The 19,736-nt window shown below is 42.7% G+C and overlaps 1 protein-coding gene across 1 annotated transcript; it reads right to left on the bottom strand.

Annotated features, from left to right (window-relative positions):
• Positions 1–622: 622 nt before the first annotated feature.
• On the bottom strand, positions 623–19,445 carry rap2c (RAP2C, member of RAS oncogene family). Its single transcript, XM_062044257.1, has 3 exons — positions 18,502–19,445; positions 9,697–9,982; positions 623–1,678 (listed from the first exon to the last, which is right to left on the bottom strand). The coding sequence occupies exons 1-2, from the start codon at positions 18,772–18,774 to the stop codon at positions 9,704–9,706; spliced, it is 552 nt and encodes a 183-aa protein (XP_061900241.1). The 5' UTR covers positions 18,775–19,445; the 3' UTR covers positions 623–1,678; positions 9,697–9,703.
• Positions 19,446–19,736: the final 291 nt, after the last annotated feature.

Below are 19,736 nucleotides of genomic sequence, written 5' to 3'. Positions count from 1 at the left end.
ATCCATCCATTTTCTACCGCTGATGTGTCCATAATAGCCTACTATCAAAATGACTTTAAAAGTCTTATATAAGTGTTATAATGAAGGGTGGCGGGTCTCTCCCTTAGAGATAGGGTGAGAAGCTCTGCCATCCGGGAGGAACTCAAAGTAAAGCCGCTGCTCCTCCACATGGAGAGGAGCCAGATGAGGTGGTCCGGGCATCTGGTCAGGATGCCACTCGAACGCCTCCCTAGGGAGGTGTTTAGCGCACGTCCGACCGGTAAGAGGCCACGGGGAAGACCCAGGACACGTTGGGAAGACTATGTCCTGGGAATGCCTCTGGATCCCCCGGAGAGAGCTGGACCAAGTGGCTGGGGAAAGGGAAGTCTGGGCTTCTCTGCTTAGGCTGCTGCCCCCGCAACCCCACCTCGGATAAGCGGAAGATGATGGATGGATGGAATATTGAAGGTTTACATTTCATTACACATCAAACAAGAAGGCTTTCAGCTCACAATTTTAAGCGCCTCTTGCTTTGCAGAAAGAGTAAAGTGTTTTATGTTTCCATACAAGATGAAAGTAGAAAGTCAGGTTTTATTTACTGTGGTAGCTTTTGATGAGAAAAAAAACAAACAGGACACCAGGATGCACCAGAAATTATTTTAAGGCTCTGTTAAATTCTCAGCTTAATAAAAAAAAACAAAACACAAATACCATGTTTTCTGAAGTCACAAAAGCATTAAACTAGTATAAAATTAAATGTTTATAACTGGCTACTCACACCATTAGTTTGCAATAAATATGTTACTATTAAAAAAAAAATCAAAGCAATGTTAAATCTGCTTAACTGTGCCATAGCATAACCACTTCTGCTACTCTTTGCAGCTTTAAAGCAACACGTGTCGTGTCGTCCAACAAACTGTGCACTTTCTTTGGTGGTCCCCGTGTTGCCCCCTCCTCAAAGATGGAGATTGACCCACGCCCTGTGCACCTCACTCACGTATCTAAGAGTCAGGCTCAAAGCAGTCAAATCCCTCTTGTCACGAATTCTGAGCAGGCAAATTTGTAGCTTTAAAAATGTCCTCTAACAGGCTGCTGCGAAATAAGAGTTTGTTCCACAGTCAAACATCCCTGTCGACATTTCCTGAAGCAAAAGCTGCATTTTCAGCACATACTGTAAGTCTAGACCAACTTGTAAAAATAGAATGAGGAATTACACTTGCAGCGTAACTCAACAGCAGTTAACTTAAAAGTAGGCATGCTTCAAATGAAATGTTTCCATACTATGAAACACTTGTTCAAAATTTCCAAAACGGTGACGTAATACAAGTAATAAAGTTTAGAAGAGGGATTAAAGCAGCTTTAAAAAAGAAGCTGCAACCTCACCAACACCTGTTTATTGCACTTGAGTGCCGTTTCTGACTAAAAGGAAGGCGGGGAGAGAAAACGTAAGAATACAATTCCGAGATGGCTGCCCGAGTCTGTCGTCCCGTCACTTCACGCCACAAAAATGCTTTATAAGTTGCAGCAAAAACATCTTTAAAACAGTTAGGATATCAAAAATAGGACTGACATCTTGGCTGCCAGATGCTCTGTTAAAGACAGAAATGTTACCAGGGCGCGGCAGGTTGTGTCGCAAAGTCCGGTGGCCCTCACTCCATCAAAAAAATGCTTGTGGTGATCCAAAACAAACAGACGGTGTCTGCAAGAGGACACAAACAAACAACAGCATGTTAGTACAAATATGTATTTTCAGTGCTATACATTTGCATATTTGGCCATTAACTAAAGGTTTAGTGGCCACATGCGTGGACAGCACCTTTTGGCTCTTACAAACCCCGTTTCCATATGAGTTGGGAAATTGTGTTAGATGTAAATATAAACGGACTACAATGATTTGCAAATCATTTTCAACCCATATTCAGTTGAATATGCTACAAAGACAACATATTTGACGTTCAGACTGATACTTTTTTTTTTTTTTGCAAATAATCATTAACTTTAGAATTTGATGCCAGCAACACGTGACAAAGAAGTTGGGAAAGGTGGCAATAAATACTGATAAAGTTGAGGAATGCTCATCAAACACTTATTTGGAACATCCCACAGGTGAACAGGCAAATTGGGAACAGGTGGGTGCCATGATTGGGTATAAAAGTAGATTCCATGAAATGCTCAGTCATTCACAAACAAGGATGGGGCGAGGGTCACCACTTGGTCAACAAATGCGTGAGCAAATTGTTGAACAGTTTAAGAAAAACATTTCTCAACCAGCTATTGCAAGGAATTTAGGGATTTCACCATCTACGCTCCGTAATATCATCAAAGGGTTCAGAGAATCTGGAGAAATCACTGCACGTAAGCAGCTAAGCCCGTGACCTTCGATCCCTCAGGCTGTACTGCATCAACAAGCGACATCAGTGTGTAAAGGATATCACCACATGGGCTAGGGAACACTTTAGAAACCCACTGTTAGTAACTACAGTTGGTTGCTACATCTGTAAGTGCAAGTTAAAACTCTCCTATGCAAGGCGAAAACCGTTTATCAACAACACCCAGAAACGCTGTCAGCTTTGCTGGGCCTGAGCTCATCTAAGATGGACTGATACAAAGTGGAAAAGTGTTCTGTGGTCTGACGAGTCCACATTTCAAATTGTTTTTGGAAACTGTGGACGTCGTGTCCTCCGGACCAAAGAGGAAAAGAACCATCCGGATTGTTATAGGCGCAAAGTTGAAAAGCCAGCATCTGTGATGGTATGGGGGTGTATTAGTGCCCAAGACATGGGTAACTTACACATCTGTGAAGGCGCCATTAATGCTGAAAGGTACATACAGGTTTTGGAGCAACACATGTTGCCATCCAAACAACGTTACCATGGATGCCCCTGCTTATTTCGGCAAGCCACATGTTAAAAAATCAACGTGGCTTCATAGTAAAAGAGTGCGGGTACTAGACTGGCCTGCCTGTAGTCCAGACCTGTCTCCCATTGAAAATGTGTGGCGCATTATGAAGCCTAAAATAGCACAACGGAGACCCCCGGACTGTTGAACAACTTAAGCTGTACATCAAGCAAGAATGGGAAAGAATTCCACCTGAGAAGCTTCAAAAATGTGTCTCCTCAGTTCCCAAACGTTTACTGAGTGTTGTTAAAAGGAAAGGCCATGTAACACAGTGGTGAACATGCCCTTTCCCAACTACTTTGGCACGTGTTGCAGCCATGAAATTCTAAGTTAATTATTATTTGCAAAAAAAAAATAACGTTTATGAGTTTGAACATCAAATATGTTGTCTTTGTAGTGCATTCAATTGAATATGGGTTGAAAAGGATTTGCAAATCATTGTATTCCGTTTATATTTACATCTAACACAATTTCCCAACTTATATGGAAACGGGGTTTGTATTTCCAATATTGTGTACAATACTGAATTGGGGTCTTATGCCATCTGGTGGTGTCAGAAGAGTATAACATACAATGGAATTTGAAAAAAAAAGTGTAAAAATAAGAATTAGCATGTCACTAAACATGAAGTACACGTTTGTGTACTTATGGACTAAGTACATCATATCAAAAGATGATTCTTAGTTTTTATTCTAATTAGGGTCCAATAAGCCCAAATAGCAAAGAGAAATAAAAAAAAGCATGTAAACAAACACCTTGGGCCTTAAGAGGTTAAGCATTAGCATGAGGAACCTTCAAAAGACATAAGAAAGACAACCAGTAAAATACACAAAAAGCAAAAACTACAAATTAACATTCTTCTGTCGCTTATTTTAAATGCATCCATCCATCCATCCATTTTCTACCGCTTGTCCTTTTTCGGGGTCGCTGGAGCCTATCTCGGCTGCATTTGGGCGGAAGGCGGTGTACACCCTGGACAAGTCGCCACCTCATCGCAGGGCCAACACAGATAGACAGACAACATTCACACACTAGGGACCATTTAGTGTTGCCAATCAACCTATCCCCAGGTGCATGTTTTTGGAGGTGGGAGGAGGCCCGGAGTACCCGGAGGGAACCCACGCAGTCACGGGGAGAACATGCAAACTCCACACAGAAAGATCCCGCTATAGCACTACGCTAATCTACGTCACAGCAGCTCAGACCAGGAACAATGCAGAGTGGGCGGGGTTTGTTTTCAGCCCCAAACGCGTGTGTCAGCAAATGTTTATGACAAAAGTTCTGCATAAAAGTAATAAAATATCATATTGTAGGTGTTTATTACACTTTGCATTCATATTTTGCTGTTTGTTGCATTTTTGTTGTGTTTTGCTTGATTGTAAAAGATGTCTATGGAGGAGCTGGTCTGAGAAGTAAAATATGTTCATGTGTCGTTAATGTTCAGGGTTTTATTGTTTATTGTTCATAGTCGATATTGTATATCCCTTTGTCACCGATTCTGTTCATAACTTTTATGGACAGAATTTCTAGGCGCAGTCAAGGCGTTGAGGGGATCCGGTTTGGTGGCTGCAGAATTAGGTCTCTGCTTTCTGCAGATGATGTGGTCCTGATGGCTTCATCTGGCCAGGATCTTCAGCTCTCACTAGATCGGTTCGCAGCTGAGTGTGAAGCGACTGGGATGAGAATCAGCACCTCCAAGTCCGAGTCCATGGTTCTCGCCCGGGAAAGGGTGGAGTGCCATCTCCGGGTTGGGGAGGAGATCTTGCCCCAAGTGGAGGAGTTCAAGTACCTCGGAGTCTTGTTCACGAGTGAGGGAAGAGTGGATGGTGAGATCGATAGGCGGATCGGTGCGGCGTCTTCAGTAATGCGGATGCTCTATCGATCCGTTGTGGTGAAGAAGGAGCTGAGCCGGAAGGCAAAGCTCTCGATTTACCGGTCGATCTACGTTCCCATCCTCACCTATGGTCATGAGCTTTGGGTTATGACCGAAAGGACAAGATCACAGGTACAAGCGGCCGAAATGAGTTTCCTCCGCCGGGTGGCGGGGCTCTCCCTTAGAGATAGGGTGAGAAGCTCTGTCAGCCGGGAGGAACTCAAAGTAAAGCCACTGCTCCTCCACATGGAGAGGAGCCAGATGAGGTGGTTCGGGCATCTGCTCAGGATGCCACCCGAATGCCTCCCTAGGGAGGTGTTTAGGGCACGTCCGACCAGCAGGAGGCCACGGGGAAGACCCAGGACACGTTGGGAAGACTGTGTCTCCCGGCTGGCCTGGCAACGCCTCTGGATCCCCCGGGAGGAGCTGGACCAAGTGGCTGGGGAGAGGGAAGTCTGGGCTTTTCTGCTTAGGCTGCTGCCCCCGCGACCCCACCTCGGATAAGCGGAAGAAAATGGATGGATGGATGGATCCCACTTCCTTTATTTTCATGTACATTTTGGGTGTCCCATTCAGTAAAAAACTGTAAAATCCCATCCCGTTTTTGAGGTGGTCTGTTTTTAGAACTCTATCAGTTCATTGTGACTTTTGGTATTAGTGTTCCTGAAAAAAAGGGACCCAAACACACGTACTGTACAGCAGATTTTTACAGCTAAATGTGCCCCAGACACATTTTTTCTCTCAAAGTCAAAATATTTGCCCAGCTCTGACCTAGACCAACTCTTTCAATTGCGGCCAAAGAGAATAAGCATGGAGCACCTGGCTGTTATTCAGTGTAGCACATAGGGGTGTAACGGTACACAAAAATTTCGGTTCGGTACGTACCTCAGTTTAGAGGTCACGGTTTGGTTCATTTTCGGTACAGTAAGAAAACAATAAAATATACATTTTTGGGTTATTTATTTACCAAATTTGCAAAATCTTCCACTAAAAATATATTTTTTAGTGGAATATTTGATGTGAAGTAATGGGAACCTTGGATAGGTCAATAATTCATAATAACATTGATTTCGATTCAATATTATGTTTTGAGCAATGACAGTTTGAAAGAAAAAAAACAGCTTTGTTTTATTAGTCAACATTGCAACTTTTTCTAAATTACATTTAACCTTTAAGCTTTTTTATTTCACTTTTGTTACGTTTTTGTTTATTTTAATAGTATTTTTAGAATGTGCCGTGGGCCTTTAAAACATTAGCTGTGGGCTGCAAATGGCCTCCGGGGCACACTTTTGACACCCCTGCTATAGATAATAAAAAATTAAATCTGATAAATCTATGGATAAAAAGCAGAGCCTGGCGACGCATGCGCGTTTATCATAACTCTCTCTGTCTCTGCCCCTCCCTCACCAATGCTGCTGCGCGCACAATTTGTTTTGTTTTCAACCCCTTCTTAACCCTGAACGTACATTGAAAATACACGCAACCCTAACTCAAAATGCCGGACATTTGAGGCATTTAAGAAACTCCGCCCTGACAGCTCCGCAAAAGAAGACATGTCCGGTGAAAAGAGGACATATGGGCAGTCTATCCTAGCCCGTTAGCTGCTAGCATGCCGTGTGTTGTGCCTCGGTGTGCATTGTTTATACAACGTGCGTTACGCTACTTAATATGTCCGTGTGGAGACTCGTTTGGTACACCTCCGAACCGAACCAGAACCCCCGTACCGAAAACGTTCAATACAAATACACGTACCGTTACACCCCTAGTAGCACACTTTTAGTTTAGGTCAGGGGTGTCAAACTCAAATACAGAGTGGGCCAAAATTTAAAACTGAACAAAGCCGCGGGCCAAGGTTGAACAAGTTAACCTTTTAATAGGGACCCAAACAAGTTTTGCATTGAATATTGACCAAGCAAGGCTTATATAACTTTATAGTGACACGCAAAATCCAGTTTCAAATAATAATAATTAAAAAATATCAATGGCATATCAAATACAATTTAAATAAAAATTGAATGCCTCTTTTCTATTTGCAGCCTTCTGAGGTAAATATCAACATTAACTTTTTCCACAGGCTAATACATTTGAAAATAAAATAACAATGAATAAACCAACCATTCTGGACTTTAAACTGCTCAGTTTGCGACACACTGATCTAATCTGATGTGCCCAAGCCAGATACCTGCCATCTTTTCTTGGATGCTAGTTCATTAATGTCGGGGCTCAGGCTTTGAGCTGAGGCAACCTTCATTATCCAACGAAGGTGTTCATCAGTCATTATATCTCGTAGTCCAGTGGTCCCCAACCTGTTTGTAGCTGCGGACAGGTCAACGCTTGAAAATTTGTCCCACGGACCTGGGGTGGGGGTGGGGTATTTTTATTTCATATTTTTTTCATAAAGAAATACAATCATGTGTGCTTACGGACTGTATCCCTGCAGACTGTATTGATCTATATTGATATATAATGTATATATTGTGTTTTTTATGTTGATTTAATTTAAAAAAAACAAAAAAAACATTTTTGTTTTATTTGTTGTTCGGCCCTGTACCAATCGGTCCGCGGACTGGTTGTTGGGGACCACTTTCGTGGTCCACCCGGACCACAGTCTTGGGGGCGTGCCTTAAAAGGCACTGCCTTAATTTAACGTCCTCTAAGAGCTGTCGTCACGTCCGCTTTTCATCCATTCTGACAACGTGCCGGCCCAGTCACAAGATGTGTGCGGCTGCTGCACGCACACACACGTGAATGCAACGCATACTTGATCAACAGCGATACAGGTTACACTGAGGGTGCCCGTAAAAAACAACTTTAACACTTTTAGAAATATACGCCACACTGTGAACCCACACTAAACAAGAATGACAAACACATTTCGGGAGAACATCCGCACCGTAACACAACATAAACACAACAGTGCTGCAAAGGGTTCTGGGTATTTGTTCTGTTGTGTTTATGTTGTGTTACAGTGCGGATGTTCTCCCGAAATATGTTTGTCATTCTTGTTTAGTGTGGGTTCACAGTGTGGCGTATATTTCTAAAAGGGTTAAAGTTGTTTTTTACGGGCACCCTCAGTGTGACCTGTATCGCTGTTGATAAAGTATGTGTTGCATTCACGTGTGTGTGCGTGCAGCAGCCGCACATATGTGACTAGGCTAGCACTTGTTGGACTGGATGAAAAGCAGACTTGATGGTTTTCGAGGGAGGGGCACAGAAAGTTGGGAGGGTTGGCAAGTATGAGAATTATCTGTGAATGCGGTGTTACCGCGGCACCGCCGCTGTATATAATCGGCGGGCCAGCTCTTGTTTTAATATGATATCGCCTCAAGGGCCAAGTGAAACTACACGGCGGGCCAGAGTTTGACACCCATGGTTTAGTTCAAACCATGGGTTTGACCTAAACCGATGGTTTGCCCCTTGACCTAAACCAGGGGTCTGCAACCTTTACCACTCAAAGAGCCATTTTGGCAAGTTTCACAAATTAAAGAAAGTAATGGGAGCCACAAAAAAATGTTTTAAATTTAAAATGAAAAACCCCGCATACAAAGTTTAAATGCTTTGTGCTATGTTAACCAGTGGTCTCCGACACACGCACCGGCACGCACTTTAATGTGGAAATTTGATGTTAGTGCAGCCCGCGAGTTCTGAATGAATGGCGCTTGATAGCGTCATACTTGCCAACCCTCTCATTTTTCCCGGGGGACTCCCGAATATCAGAGCGTGATGACACTGCATTTGGCGCCCTCTACAGTCTGCCCTGACAGTGTACCTGCTCGACCACATGTAGAATGCAGTTTCAGCTTGCTCACGTAAGAGACAGCAAGGCGTACTAACTCAGCAGCCACACATCTTACACTGACGGTACCAATACCCAGAATCCCATGCAGCCCTAACTCTTCCGCTCAACCAACGCACGGAGAGGGGGGGGGGGGTGTTGATGTGTGGGGGGATTTGGTGGTAGCGGGGGTGTATAATGTAGACCGGAAGAGTTAGGGCTGCATGGGATTCTGGGTAATGATTGTGTTGTGTTTATGTTGTGTTACGGTGGGATGTTCTGCAGAAATGTGTTTTTCATTCTTTTTTGGTGTGGGTTCACAGTGTGGCGCATATTTGTAACGTAACAATGTTAAAGTTGTTTGATACGGCTACCGTCAGTGTAAGCTGTGTGGCTGATGAGTAAGTATGCTTTGCTGTCTCCTGTGTGTGCAAGTAATAACAACATGCAACATGTGGCTGGACTGGCACGCTGTATGTAAATGCTCTAGAGGACAATTACTGCAGTGCAATTAGGGCACGCCCTTTATTTAGTAATTCGAGTGTAAATAGGATTATATTTTCCCTGGGAGTTGTCTATGAGAGACACTGAGATCCATAAGTCTCCTGGGAAAATCGGGGGGGTCGGCATGTATGTAGCTGAGCCGCATCAGAGTGGTCAAGGAGCCGCAAGCGGCTCCGGAGCCGCGGGTTGCCGACCCCTGACCTAAACCATGAGTGCGCCCTTAGAGGCAGTGCCCTACTGTAGTTGTGCTGCTATGCAATGTAAGCGACTTACAGCGTTGTATAAAAACAGCAACAACCGCAAGCAGGCTTTAAAAGTGTGGCTGTGTAGGTTTCTGCAACAGAGGGCAACTTCTCTGACAATGACAATCTCACTTCCTGTTTTCAAACATAATTTCTTTTCCAGGATGTCGCGTTTTTCCTTTGTACGGTCTGCTTGGTCTAACTGCGGCGTTCTTTACGGTGCTGTGTAGGACATATTAGAACATCATGCTTTTGCACTGCGCCGCACCGCCCACACGCATCCTTCACACTTTCACCTAAATCGATTGCACACACACACGCACACACCAAAGTGTCACATTTCCCCCAAACTTGTGAGGCATATTCACAGCAAAAAGGGGCTGGGTCCTGGCTTGATGTGAAAAGGAACAAATGAACCCCCGTACCTCTTCTTCACTGGACCACGCAGGCCGTGCAGCAGGGCTCCTGCTTCTCCGGCAGCGTGGAATAGTTCATCTGACGCACGATCTCGGCGAACAGCTCGTCCACCATGGTCTTGCTCTTGGCAGACGTTTCGATGAAGGGGCAGCCCCACTCCTGAGCCAGCGCCCGACCGTCCGAGCCGGCGACCTCGCGCTCCGACTCCAGGTCCACTTTGTTGCCCACCAGGATCAGCGGGACCTTCTCAAAACGCTTCACTCGCACTATTTGGTCTCGCATGGGTCTGATATCCTAATGAAAGACATTCAAACATTTTGTTAGAGTCAATATCGTGTGTGTTATTTTAAAAAGATTAAAATAGTGCATAGAACAATGATAATGACAAATGGACATGTCGTTAATGTCAGTTTTTTAAAAAACAAGCTGTATGGCGGAGCTTGGGAAAATAGCTCCAGATTATAGGAGAGAGAGAATAGTGTCTCCACTCTTTTATATCTTGCATGAATGGACATATTGTCTGTAGAAATCTAAGACATTTTAGATTGAACCACATCGGTCTGTGCTTTGTAAGTTTGCCTTCCGGAAGATAGGTATCGTTTAGGGTTGTCCCGATACCAATATTTTGGTACCGTTACCGGTACCAAAATGTATCTCAATACTATTAGATACTTTTCTAAATAAAGGGTTACACAAAAAAATAGCATTATTGGCTTTATTTTAACAAAAAATCTTAGGGTACATGAAGCATTAACTTTTACCTTTATATGACACCTAAGAGTAGGATGTAGGGTTGCCCCGATACCAATATTTTGGTACGGGTACCGGTACCAAAATGTATTTCGATACTTTTCTAAATAAAGGGGACCACATAAAAACGGCATTATTGGCTTTATTTTAACAAAACATTTTAAGGTACATGAAACATATGTTTATTATTGCAATTTAGTCCTTAAATAAAATACTGAACATACTAGACAACTTGTCTTTTAGTAGTAAGTAAACAAACAAAGACTCCTAATTAGTCTGCTGACGTATGCAGTAACATATTGTGTCATTTATCTACCGGTACCTATTATTTCGTCTACATTACGAGGTACAAACTGTAAAAAATTATTATTAATCTACTTGTTAATATCTGCTTATTTTCTGTTTTAACATGTTCTATCTACACTTCTGTTAAAATGTAATAATCACTTACTCTTCTGTTCTTTCATACTTTACATTAGTTTTGGATGATACCACACATTTAGGTATCGATCCGATACCAAGTAGTTACAGGATCATACATTGGTCATATTCAAAACATAGTAGTATTGACTAGATACGCTCCTGCACTTGGTGTCATTACAGTGGATGTCAGGTGTAGATCCACCCATGGCGTTTGTTTACATTGTGTCCAGGGACGTATTTCCTGAGTTTATAAACATGATATGAATTTTTTTTAACCGAAACAAAATTTTGTATCATAGTATCGACTAGATACGTTCTTGTACTTGGTATCATTACAGTGGCTGTTAGGTGCAGATCCACCAATGGCGTTTGTTTACATTCAGGAACGGCGCTATTAGCGGTGACGCCAGTGAGCTATAGTGTGTAGTGAAGCATGTTTAGCTATTCCTCGTCCTCCAGTGATAATGGTACATGTAAGAAACATACTTTATTTGTCGCCATGGAGACGAGGATTCGTGATTTAGAAGTAGCTAAAACACTGCAGACTGTGGATGGACTTTAGCTAGCCATGTCATAAAGCACCTCTTCCTGAGGGTGTTTCAGTGTTATAACTTCACCTTTATCTTTACTTTTTACACCAAAATGCATCCATTCTCCCTTTTCTGTCTACACACTGTGTCTGCTTGTAAGTACTCTGTGTGTGTGCGCTGCCCAACATGCTCTTCTGCTCGTAAAACCAGCAACGTCACGACGTGACAACGTCGGGGTTGTAGGGGACCGGTACTTTTTTAGAGGCGGTATAGTACTGAATATGATTCATTAGTATCATGGTACTATACTTATACCGGTATACCGTACAACCCTAGTATAATATCACAATATTATACAGCCACAACACAATAATATACAGCCACAACACAATAATATACAGCCACAACGCAATAATATAAAGCCACAACGCAACTTTGAGCCACAAAGAACGTGACATACAAAATGGTACGGCGACGGAAGGTTGAAAGCAGTGTAACGGACGTGGTATATTGGCATTATTGGAAAAGTTATCAATGACTGAAAAAAAAAAAAGGTCACACTTTTCCTACTTCGTTCACTACACCGTTTTCAATTTCTCGCCTTAGTAAGTCGCCGAAACGTATGCACAGTCAATTCCGTTACGTGTTTATGTTGTTGTGTGTTCTTTCATAGTTGTCGTGGCTTTATGTTTTTGTGTTGTGGCTTTTGCATTTGTTGTGACTTCTCTGCTAACGTAGCGGTTTATTAAAATGAGAGCAGTAGCAGGTCAAACCACGGCTCGTTTAACCTGAGATTTGGTTGCAATTAATATTTTATATAATTTTGTATTTGTATTATTTTGGTCGAAAACAGTAAAATCAGCAGGGAAATCGACTGTTAATTGCACTTTATTTTTTATGTTAATATTGTATTTTTTTTATGTTGAAAAACAAAAGCAGAAGTTAAATCTACTGTAAAATGTTGGTGACTGTACTTTTATTGAACATGTCTTGAATATTGAAAATGTGAACAGAAAATGTTTCCTCTTGTTAATTCAACCTACAGTGTTGGTTGCACTTTATTCAAACAAGATGTGAATGTATTGATCATTCATTGTTTACTTGTTTGTATCTATAATTCATTTATACCTAATTTCCGAACAAAAACCAAGCACAATATAACGAAGACTTCACCTGCAGTGTCAGGTATCCAGTGTTTATTCCACAGTCACACTGGTTGATGTTTTTTTCTAAAAGGTTACTCAATTGATTTCAACTCACAGAATAGTTTTTGGTCATAACGTTGTAAAAAGAACATATCTCCCATGAATCGTAACGGCAAACTAAAATTCTGAATCGAATCGTTAAATTGAATCAGTATAGCCCATATTATTCCATTTCCAAAGCAGTTATGCACATATAAAGACGTAGGTATACTGCCAAGGAAGTCCGTCCATCCATCCATTTTCTACCGCTTGTCCCTTTTGGGGCCGCGGGGTGGGGTGGGGGGGGGGGGGTGGGGGGTGGGGGGGTGCTGAAGCCTATCTGCCAAGGAAGTCATTCTATCAAATTCCAACAGGAATGGTTGCAATGATTAGCTTGATTGGCAACACTAATTGGTCCCTAGTGTGTGAGTGTGAATGTTGTCGATCTGTGTTGGCCCTGTGATGAGATGGCGACTTGTCCAGGGTGTACCCCGCCTTCCACCCGAATGCAGCTGACATAGGCTCCAGCACCCCCCGCGACGCCGAAAGGGACAAGCGATAGAAAATGGATGGATGTTTGCAATGTTTTTTAAAAATATACCAAAAGATGATTTTTAGAGTAGATAAGGTGTCCTTATCTGCTCAGTGGCCTTGTGGTTAGAATGTCCGCCCTGAGACTGGAAGGTCGTGAATTCAAACCCCGGCCGAGTCATACCAAAGACAATTTTAAAAAAATGGGAGCCATTGCCTCCCTGCTTGGCACTCAGCATCAAGGGTTTGAATTGGGGGTTAAATCACCAAAATAATTCCGGAGCGCGGCCACGTTGCTGCTCACTGCTCCCCTCACCTCCCAGGGGGTGAACATGGGGATGGGTCAAATGCAGAGTGTAATTTAACCACACCTAGTGTGTGTGTGTGTGACTATCGTTGGGACTTTAACTTTTTATACAAAAATGGGGTTTACAAAATGTTAGGTGGTTAAGGCCATGTTACTCCTTAAAGGAATAATTATTTAGCCTATGCCCCGTTTCAGCCACACTAAACCAGCGTTTAAGGTCTCCCTCCTCGGACAATTTTTTATACGGGTAAGTGAGCCGTGTATTTCTTGAATCTCCGGCTCTTAGCTGTGTACGGACTCATTGATCGTTTTCAAACTAAGTTCGGAGAGGAAGTGAAGTCAGAAAGACCGCGCCCCACACAGGAAGTGACGTCAGAAAGACCGCGCCACAGTCAGTTTCATAATAAAGCGGTTTCGTAACTCGGAGGTAACCACTGGAAATATGGAGGTGAGTCATCCAGACATGCCCGTGTTTCTCCTTCTTCTACATGTACAGACGCTTGTGGAAATCACACATGAATACCTTAAGAGAAAGCCATTGCAGCTATTTGGGATACAACACTTCTCAGACGGCAAGAGAACTTTCCAATGTCCGGACGGATTTTTACGTGTCTGATAAAGATTTGATTAATTTATGATGTCTCAGGTGTGATTCACTACAATAGGGCCACACAGCACACTGGATTCCAGTTCATTGAAATAGCACAACACTGGATATTGTTCAGATAAGTTACATATAAGAAGTTGCACACAAAGCAACACAGGAGGTGACAATGACGTTCGCATTTTCCGCGCATGCGTATTAGGTCGTGTTGTGCCGGCAGACAGAGGGGGGAGGGGGTCTTAAACGACCATTGTGTGTGTGTGGACAAGGATAAGGTTAGGTGGGATTTACCCTGGATAACCTTATCTGGCTTAGTGTAAACGGGGCATAAGGCCATGTCTACACTAAGTCGTTTAACCCCTTAAATTAATAATTGTTTATCCTAAGCCCCTTTCAGCCACACTAAACCAGCGTTTAAGGTAACCCTCCTCGGACAACTGTTACATGGGTAAGGGAGCCGTGTATTTCTTGAATCTCCGGCACTTCGCTTTGTATGGACTCATTGATAGTTTACAAACTGAGTTCGGAGAGGAAGTGTCGCCAGAAAGACCGCCACACAGTCAGCTTCATAATAAAGCGATTTCGTAACACGGAGCTAACCACTGGAAATATGTAGGCAAGTCATCCAGACATGCCCGTGTTTCTCCTTTTTCTACATGTGCAGACGCTTGTGGAAATCACACATGAATACTTTAAGAGAAAGCCATTGCAGCTATTTGGGATACAACACTTCTCAGACGTCAAGAGAACTTTCCAATGTCCGGTCGGGTCAGCTGGTATTCTACTTAGCGGAAAACTTTGTCCATTTGTCCAAGGAGAATCAATGAGAATGCGGGCTCCCGTGGATGTGATAAAGAAGGTAGCGTGTGCTTTGTATTACCTGGCCGTCGAGGAAAACGGCGAATGCATTTGGACTGGCAAAGCAGACTATCAGTTATTGTCCGCCATGTATGTCGCCGACTCAACGTCTAGGTCCAGGGTATATATAGTCACCAAAAACGAATGGAAAATGAAGGTAAAGAGTGAGGAGTGTCCTGACCAGATATCTAGATCCCGAGTTTGATTGATGTAAAATGTTCTTTATCACATTGTTTACGTGTCTAATAAAGATGTGATTACCCTATTTTTAGTATTATAAGTCGCAGTTTTTTTCATAGTTTGGCCGGGGGTGCGACTTATACTCAGGAGCGACTTATGTGTGAAATTATTAACACATTAGCGTAAAATATCAAATAATATTATTTAGCTCATTCACGTAAGAGACTAGACGTATAAGATTTCATGGGATTTAGCCATTAGGAGTGACAGATTGTTTGGTAAACGTATAGCATGTTCTATATGTTATAGTTATTTGAATGACTCTTACCATAATATGTTACGTTAACATACCAGGCACGTTCTCAGTTGGTTATTTATGCCTCATATAACATACACTTATTCAGCCTGTTGTTCACTATTCTTGATTTATTTTAAATTGCCTTTCAAATGTCTATTCTTGGTGTTGGCTTTTATCAAATACATTTCCCCAAAAAATGCGACTTATACTCCAGTGCGACTTATATGTTTTTTTCCCTTCTTTATTATGCATTTTCGGCCGGTGCGACTTATACTCCGGAGCGACTTACACTCCGAAAAATGTGCTAATTTATAATGGCTCAGGTGTGATTCACTACAATAGGGCCCCACAGCACACTGGATTCCAGTTCATTGAAATAGCACAACACTGGATATTGTTCAGACAAGTTACATTTAAGAAGTCGCACAAAAAGCAACACAGGAGGTGACTATGATGTGCGCATTTTCCGCGCATGCGGGGGTCTTAAAAGGCCTACTGAAAGCCACTACTACCGACCACGCAGTCTGATAGTTTATATATCAATGATGAAATCTTAACATTGCAACACATGCCAATACGGCCGGGTTAGATTACTAAAGTGCAATTTTAAATTTTTAAATATCCTGCTGAAAACGTCTCGGTATGATGACGCCAGCGCGTGACGTCACGGATTGTAGAGGACATTTTGGGACAGCTATTAAGTCGTCTGTTTTCATCGCAAAATTCCACAGTATTCTGGACATCTGTGTTGGTGAATCTTTTGCAATTTGTTCAATGAACAATGGAGACAGCAAGGAAGAACGCTGTAGGTGGGAAGCGGTGTATTTCGGCCGGCTGCAGCAACACAAACACAGCCGATGTTTCATTGTTTACATTCCCGAAAGATGACAGTCAAGCTTTACCTTAGGCTTGTGGAGAACTGGGACAACAGAGACTCTTAACAGGAGGACTTTGAGTTGGATACGCAGACGCGGTACCGTGAGCACGCAGCTGCGGCTTCCAAACATTTGATCGCTTGCCCGTACGTGCGTGCCGCTATGTGCATGTCACGTACGTAACTTTGGGGAAATATATGTGCTGTATGAACTTTGGGGAGGTGAACGGTACTTTGGGCTGTGGGATTGAGTGTGTTGTGCGGGTGTTTGATTTGTATTGGCGGGTTATAGGGCTGCAACTAACGATTAATTTGATAATCGATTAATCTGTCGATTATTATTTCGATTAATCGATTAATAATCGGATAAAAGAGACAAACTACATTTCTATCCTTTCCAGTATTTTATTGAAAAAAAACAGCATACTGGCACCATGTTGTGGACATTGGGGGTGCAGCATACACAAATAATAACACAGAAATGTAACTCATCAGAACTGAATCAGATATCGTACACGTTCCTGTTGTGAATAATGAAGGATTCATTTTCGGCTGCCTCTGAATAATAGCATGAAATATTCCAGCACCTTCATAACGTTTAGTTATACTAAAGCGTCACTCAAATCTAAATATATTTATATAGCTTTATCAGGCCGGCTACATTGATCCATTATGAAACCAACCTGAGATATTTCTGTCCGTTATGTTTATTTCCAAATTGGTAACCGTGCGTTTTCTCTCTCAAAACGGAGTCAAATGTGCCGGAGACACATTATCAGCCCCGCGTTGCAACAAAGGCATAACGTTAAAGTTGCTTACAAAAAAGCTGAACTCATGAATGCTTGTTGCCACTATGGACTTAAAAAGTTACGTACTGTGAGTTGTTCCCTTCATCCATGGCTCCAACATGTTTCCTTTTGCAGGTGCTCCTGAAGCAATGTTGTACTTCCGTGCCATTTTGCAGGAAACGGTCTTCTTTGAAGTCTTTAAAGTAAAGTGTTCCCACACTTTTGACAACTTAGGTTGTACACTTTTCTCCATTGAAGCAATAACCTTAAGATGTTTCTCCGCTAAACTATCGGTAGTGTTTTCCTGCGCCATTTTTCGAATGTTTCCAGACGGCGTGGTCACGTGAGCTGTACATGACACATCATTGGCTAGCTTACCTCCACCTCATGAGACGTAGCCTCAGCGCCGTCCTGGCGCTGTTTTGTACTGTTTTTGTACTTATTTTGATTATTGTTTCTCAGCTGTTTGTAAATGTTGCAGTTTATAAATAAAGGTTTATAAAAAAAATTAAAATTTTTTAATTTTTTTAAATAAAATTTAAAAAAGCCTCCGCGCATGCGCATAGCATAGTTCCAACGAATCGATGACTAAATTAATCGCCAACTATTTTTATAATCGATTTAATCGATTAGTTGTTGCAGCCCTAGCGGGTTATATGGACGGGAGGGGGGAGGTGTTTGTTATGCGGGATTAATTTGTGGCATATTAAATATAAGCCTGGTTGTGTTGTGGCTAATAGAGTATATATATGTCTTGTGTTTATTTACTGTTGTAGTCATTCCCAGCTGAATATCAGGTCCCACCCGCCTCTCACAGCATCTTCCCTATCTGAATCGCTTCCACTGCCCTCCAGTCCTTCACTCTCACTTTCCTCATCCACGAATATTTCACCCTCGCTCAAATTAATGGGGAAATCGTCACTTTCTCGGTCCGAATCGCTCTCGCTGCTGGTGGCCACGATTGTAAACAATGTGCAGATGTGAGGAGCTCCGCAACCGGTGACGTCACGCGCACATCGTCTGCTACTTGCGGTACAGGCAAGGCTTTTTTATCAGCGACCAAAAGTTGCGAACTTTATCGTCGTTGTTCTCTACTAAATCCTTTCAGCAAAAATATGTCAATATCGCAAAATGATCAAGTATGACACATAGAATGGACCTGCTATCCCCGTTTAAGTAAGAAAATTGCATTTCAGTAGGCCTTTAAATGGTGGCATTGTTGGGTGTGGACTCGGATAAGGTTAGGTGGGATTTACCCTGGATAACGGGGCCTAAGACTTCATGGGCGGTGCAGCAGCTTGAGTAAAATAATCTGCTGCTTTTAATAAATGGACTTTTAGTTCACCCAGTGAGTGAATATTGTTTTTGGTGGGCATAAACTTCACACAAACAGTTTTTCAGGATCATGGCAGGCCCGTGGGCTGTGATGTCTTTGAGAAGCGGAGGCCCACACTTAGAAAAGAAGCCCAGACAAGGTGTTGTTTACCTGGAAAGACTGCTGGTTGACCAGGCTGTAGACCAGGATGAAGCCCTGGCCGTTCTTGATGTACAGGTCTCTCATGGAGGCGAACTGCTCCGTGCCCGCCGTGTCCAGGATCTCCAGCACGGAGGGCGACGAGTCCACCTCGATCTCCTTCCGGTAGAAGTCCTCGATGGTGGGGTCGTACTTCTCGATGAAGGTGCCGGTGACAAACTGCACGGTGAGCGCGGACTTGCCCACGCCGCCGCTGCCCAACACCACCACTTTGTATTCTTTCATTGCTAACGTTAGCAGCTAAAGGCTTCGCTACACTGCTAGCGCGCTAGAGTCGCTCCCCAAACATTTAACCGCTTTTTTTTTTTTTAAGTGACAGCAAATGAGGGCGACTTAAAAGTAAATATATTCGTTCACAATATTGGCCCTGGCGCTCATATTTGTTTCAGCCACACCGCCAAAATGAGGTTAAAACTCGGCTAGTAAAAAGTTGATATCCGCTGTTAGCTAGCTGGTCTGTTGCTAAGTGCCATGCTAAAACTTCCAAGGTCCGACTTAATTAAGCAGCGGGACACAGTTAGGAAAATATGTCTTCTTGTTACACACACGGTGTGACGCAGTAGATGTAGCCGACATGCAGTACACTAATTCCCGTATAAACACACGCCAGTGTCGCCGACCGCAGCCTTGCCTGTCTTCCTGCTGTCCGGCCGGGCCTACTTCTACTTCCGGCCGGGCCTGCTTCTGTTTCCGGCCAGGGGTACCACCGTGTGTGCTATCGACGCGCAGCCAGTAGATATACCGCAGAATAGTTAATCTCAAAACAAGCGACGAGCAAAGTGGCGCCGGTTAAGAAATGTTACAAGACACGGAGAATGATTTATGGCGTTAAAAAACACCAATTTGGCTTCCTAACCGATTTCCTGGGGAGCCAACGGCTAACTTCCGGTTGGATGTTTTTTTCCACAATAAAAGCACAGTGTTATTATATTTTACCTCGCACATTTAATGACAAAACAAAAACTCACACTTGAGGTTTTTCCATAACTTAATTTAAAATAATATATATTCATACTGTATCCACTTAAAATAAGTGCATCTTTTAAAACTGTTACAAAACAATTGTGGGATTTTAACCTGTTGGCGATATATATTCATACTGTGTCCACTTAAAATAAGTGCATTTTCTAAAACTGTTACACATAAAACCATTTTTTGATTTTAACCTGTTGGTGCCGGTAAGAAAT

Source organism: Entelurus aequoreus, linkage group LG04 (genome assembly GCF_033978785.1).
Source record: "Entelurus aequoreus isolate RoL-2023_Sb linkage group LG04, RoL_Eaeq_v1.1, whole genome shotgun sequence".
Lineage (NCBI taxonomy): Eukaryota > Metazoa > Chordata > Actinopteri > Syngnathiformes > Syngnathidae > Entelurus > Entelurus aequoreus.
The sequence above is the reverse complement of the archived record's forward strand: the minus strand, read 5'-3'. Positions and strand labels throughout refer to the sequence as shown.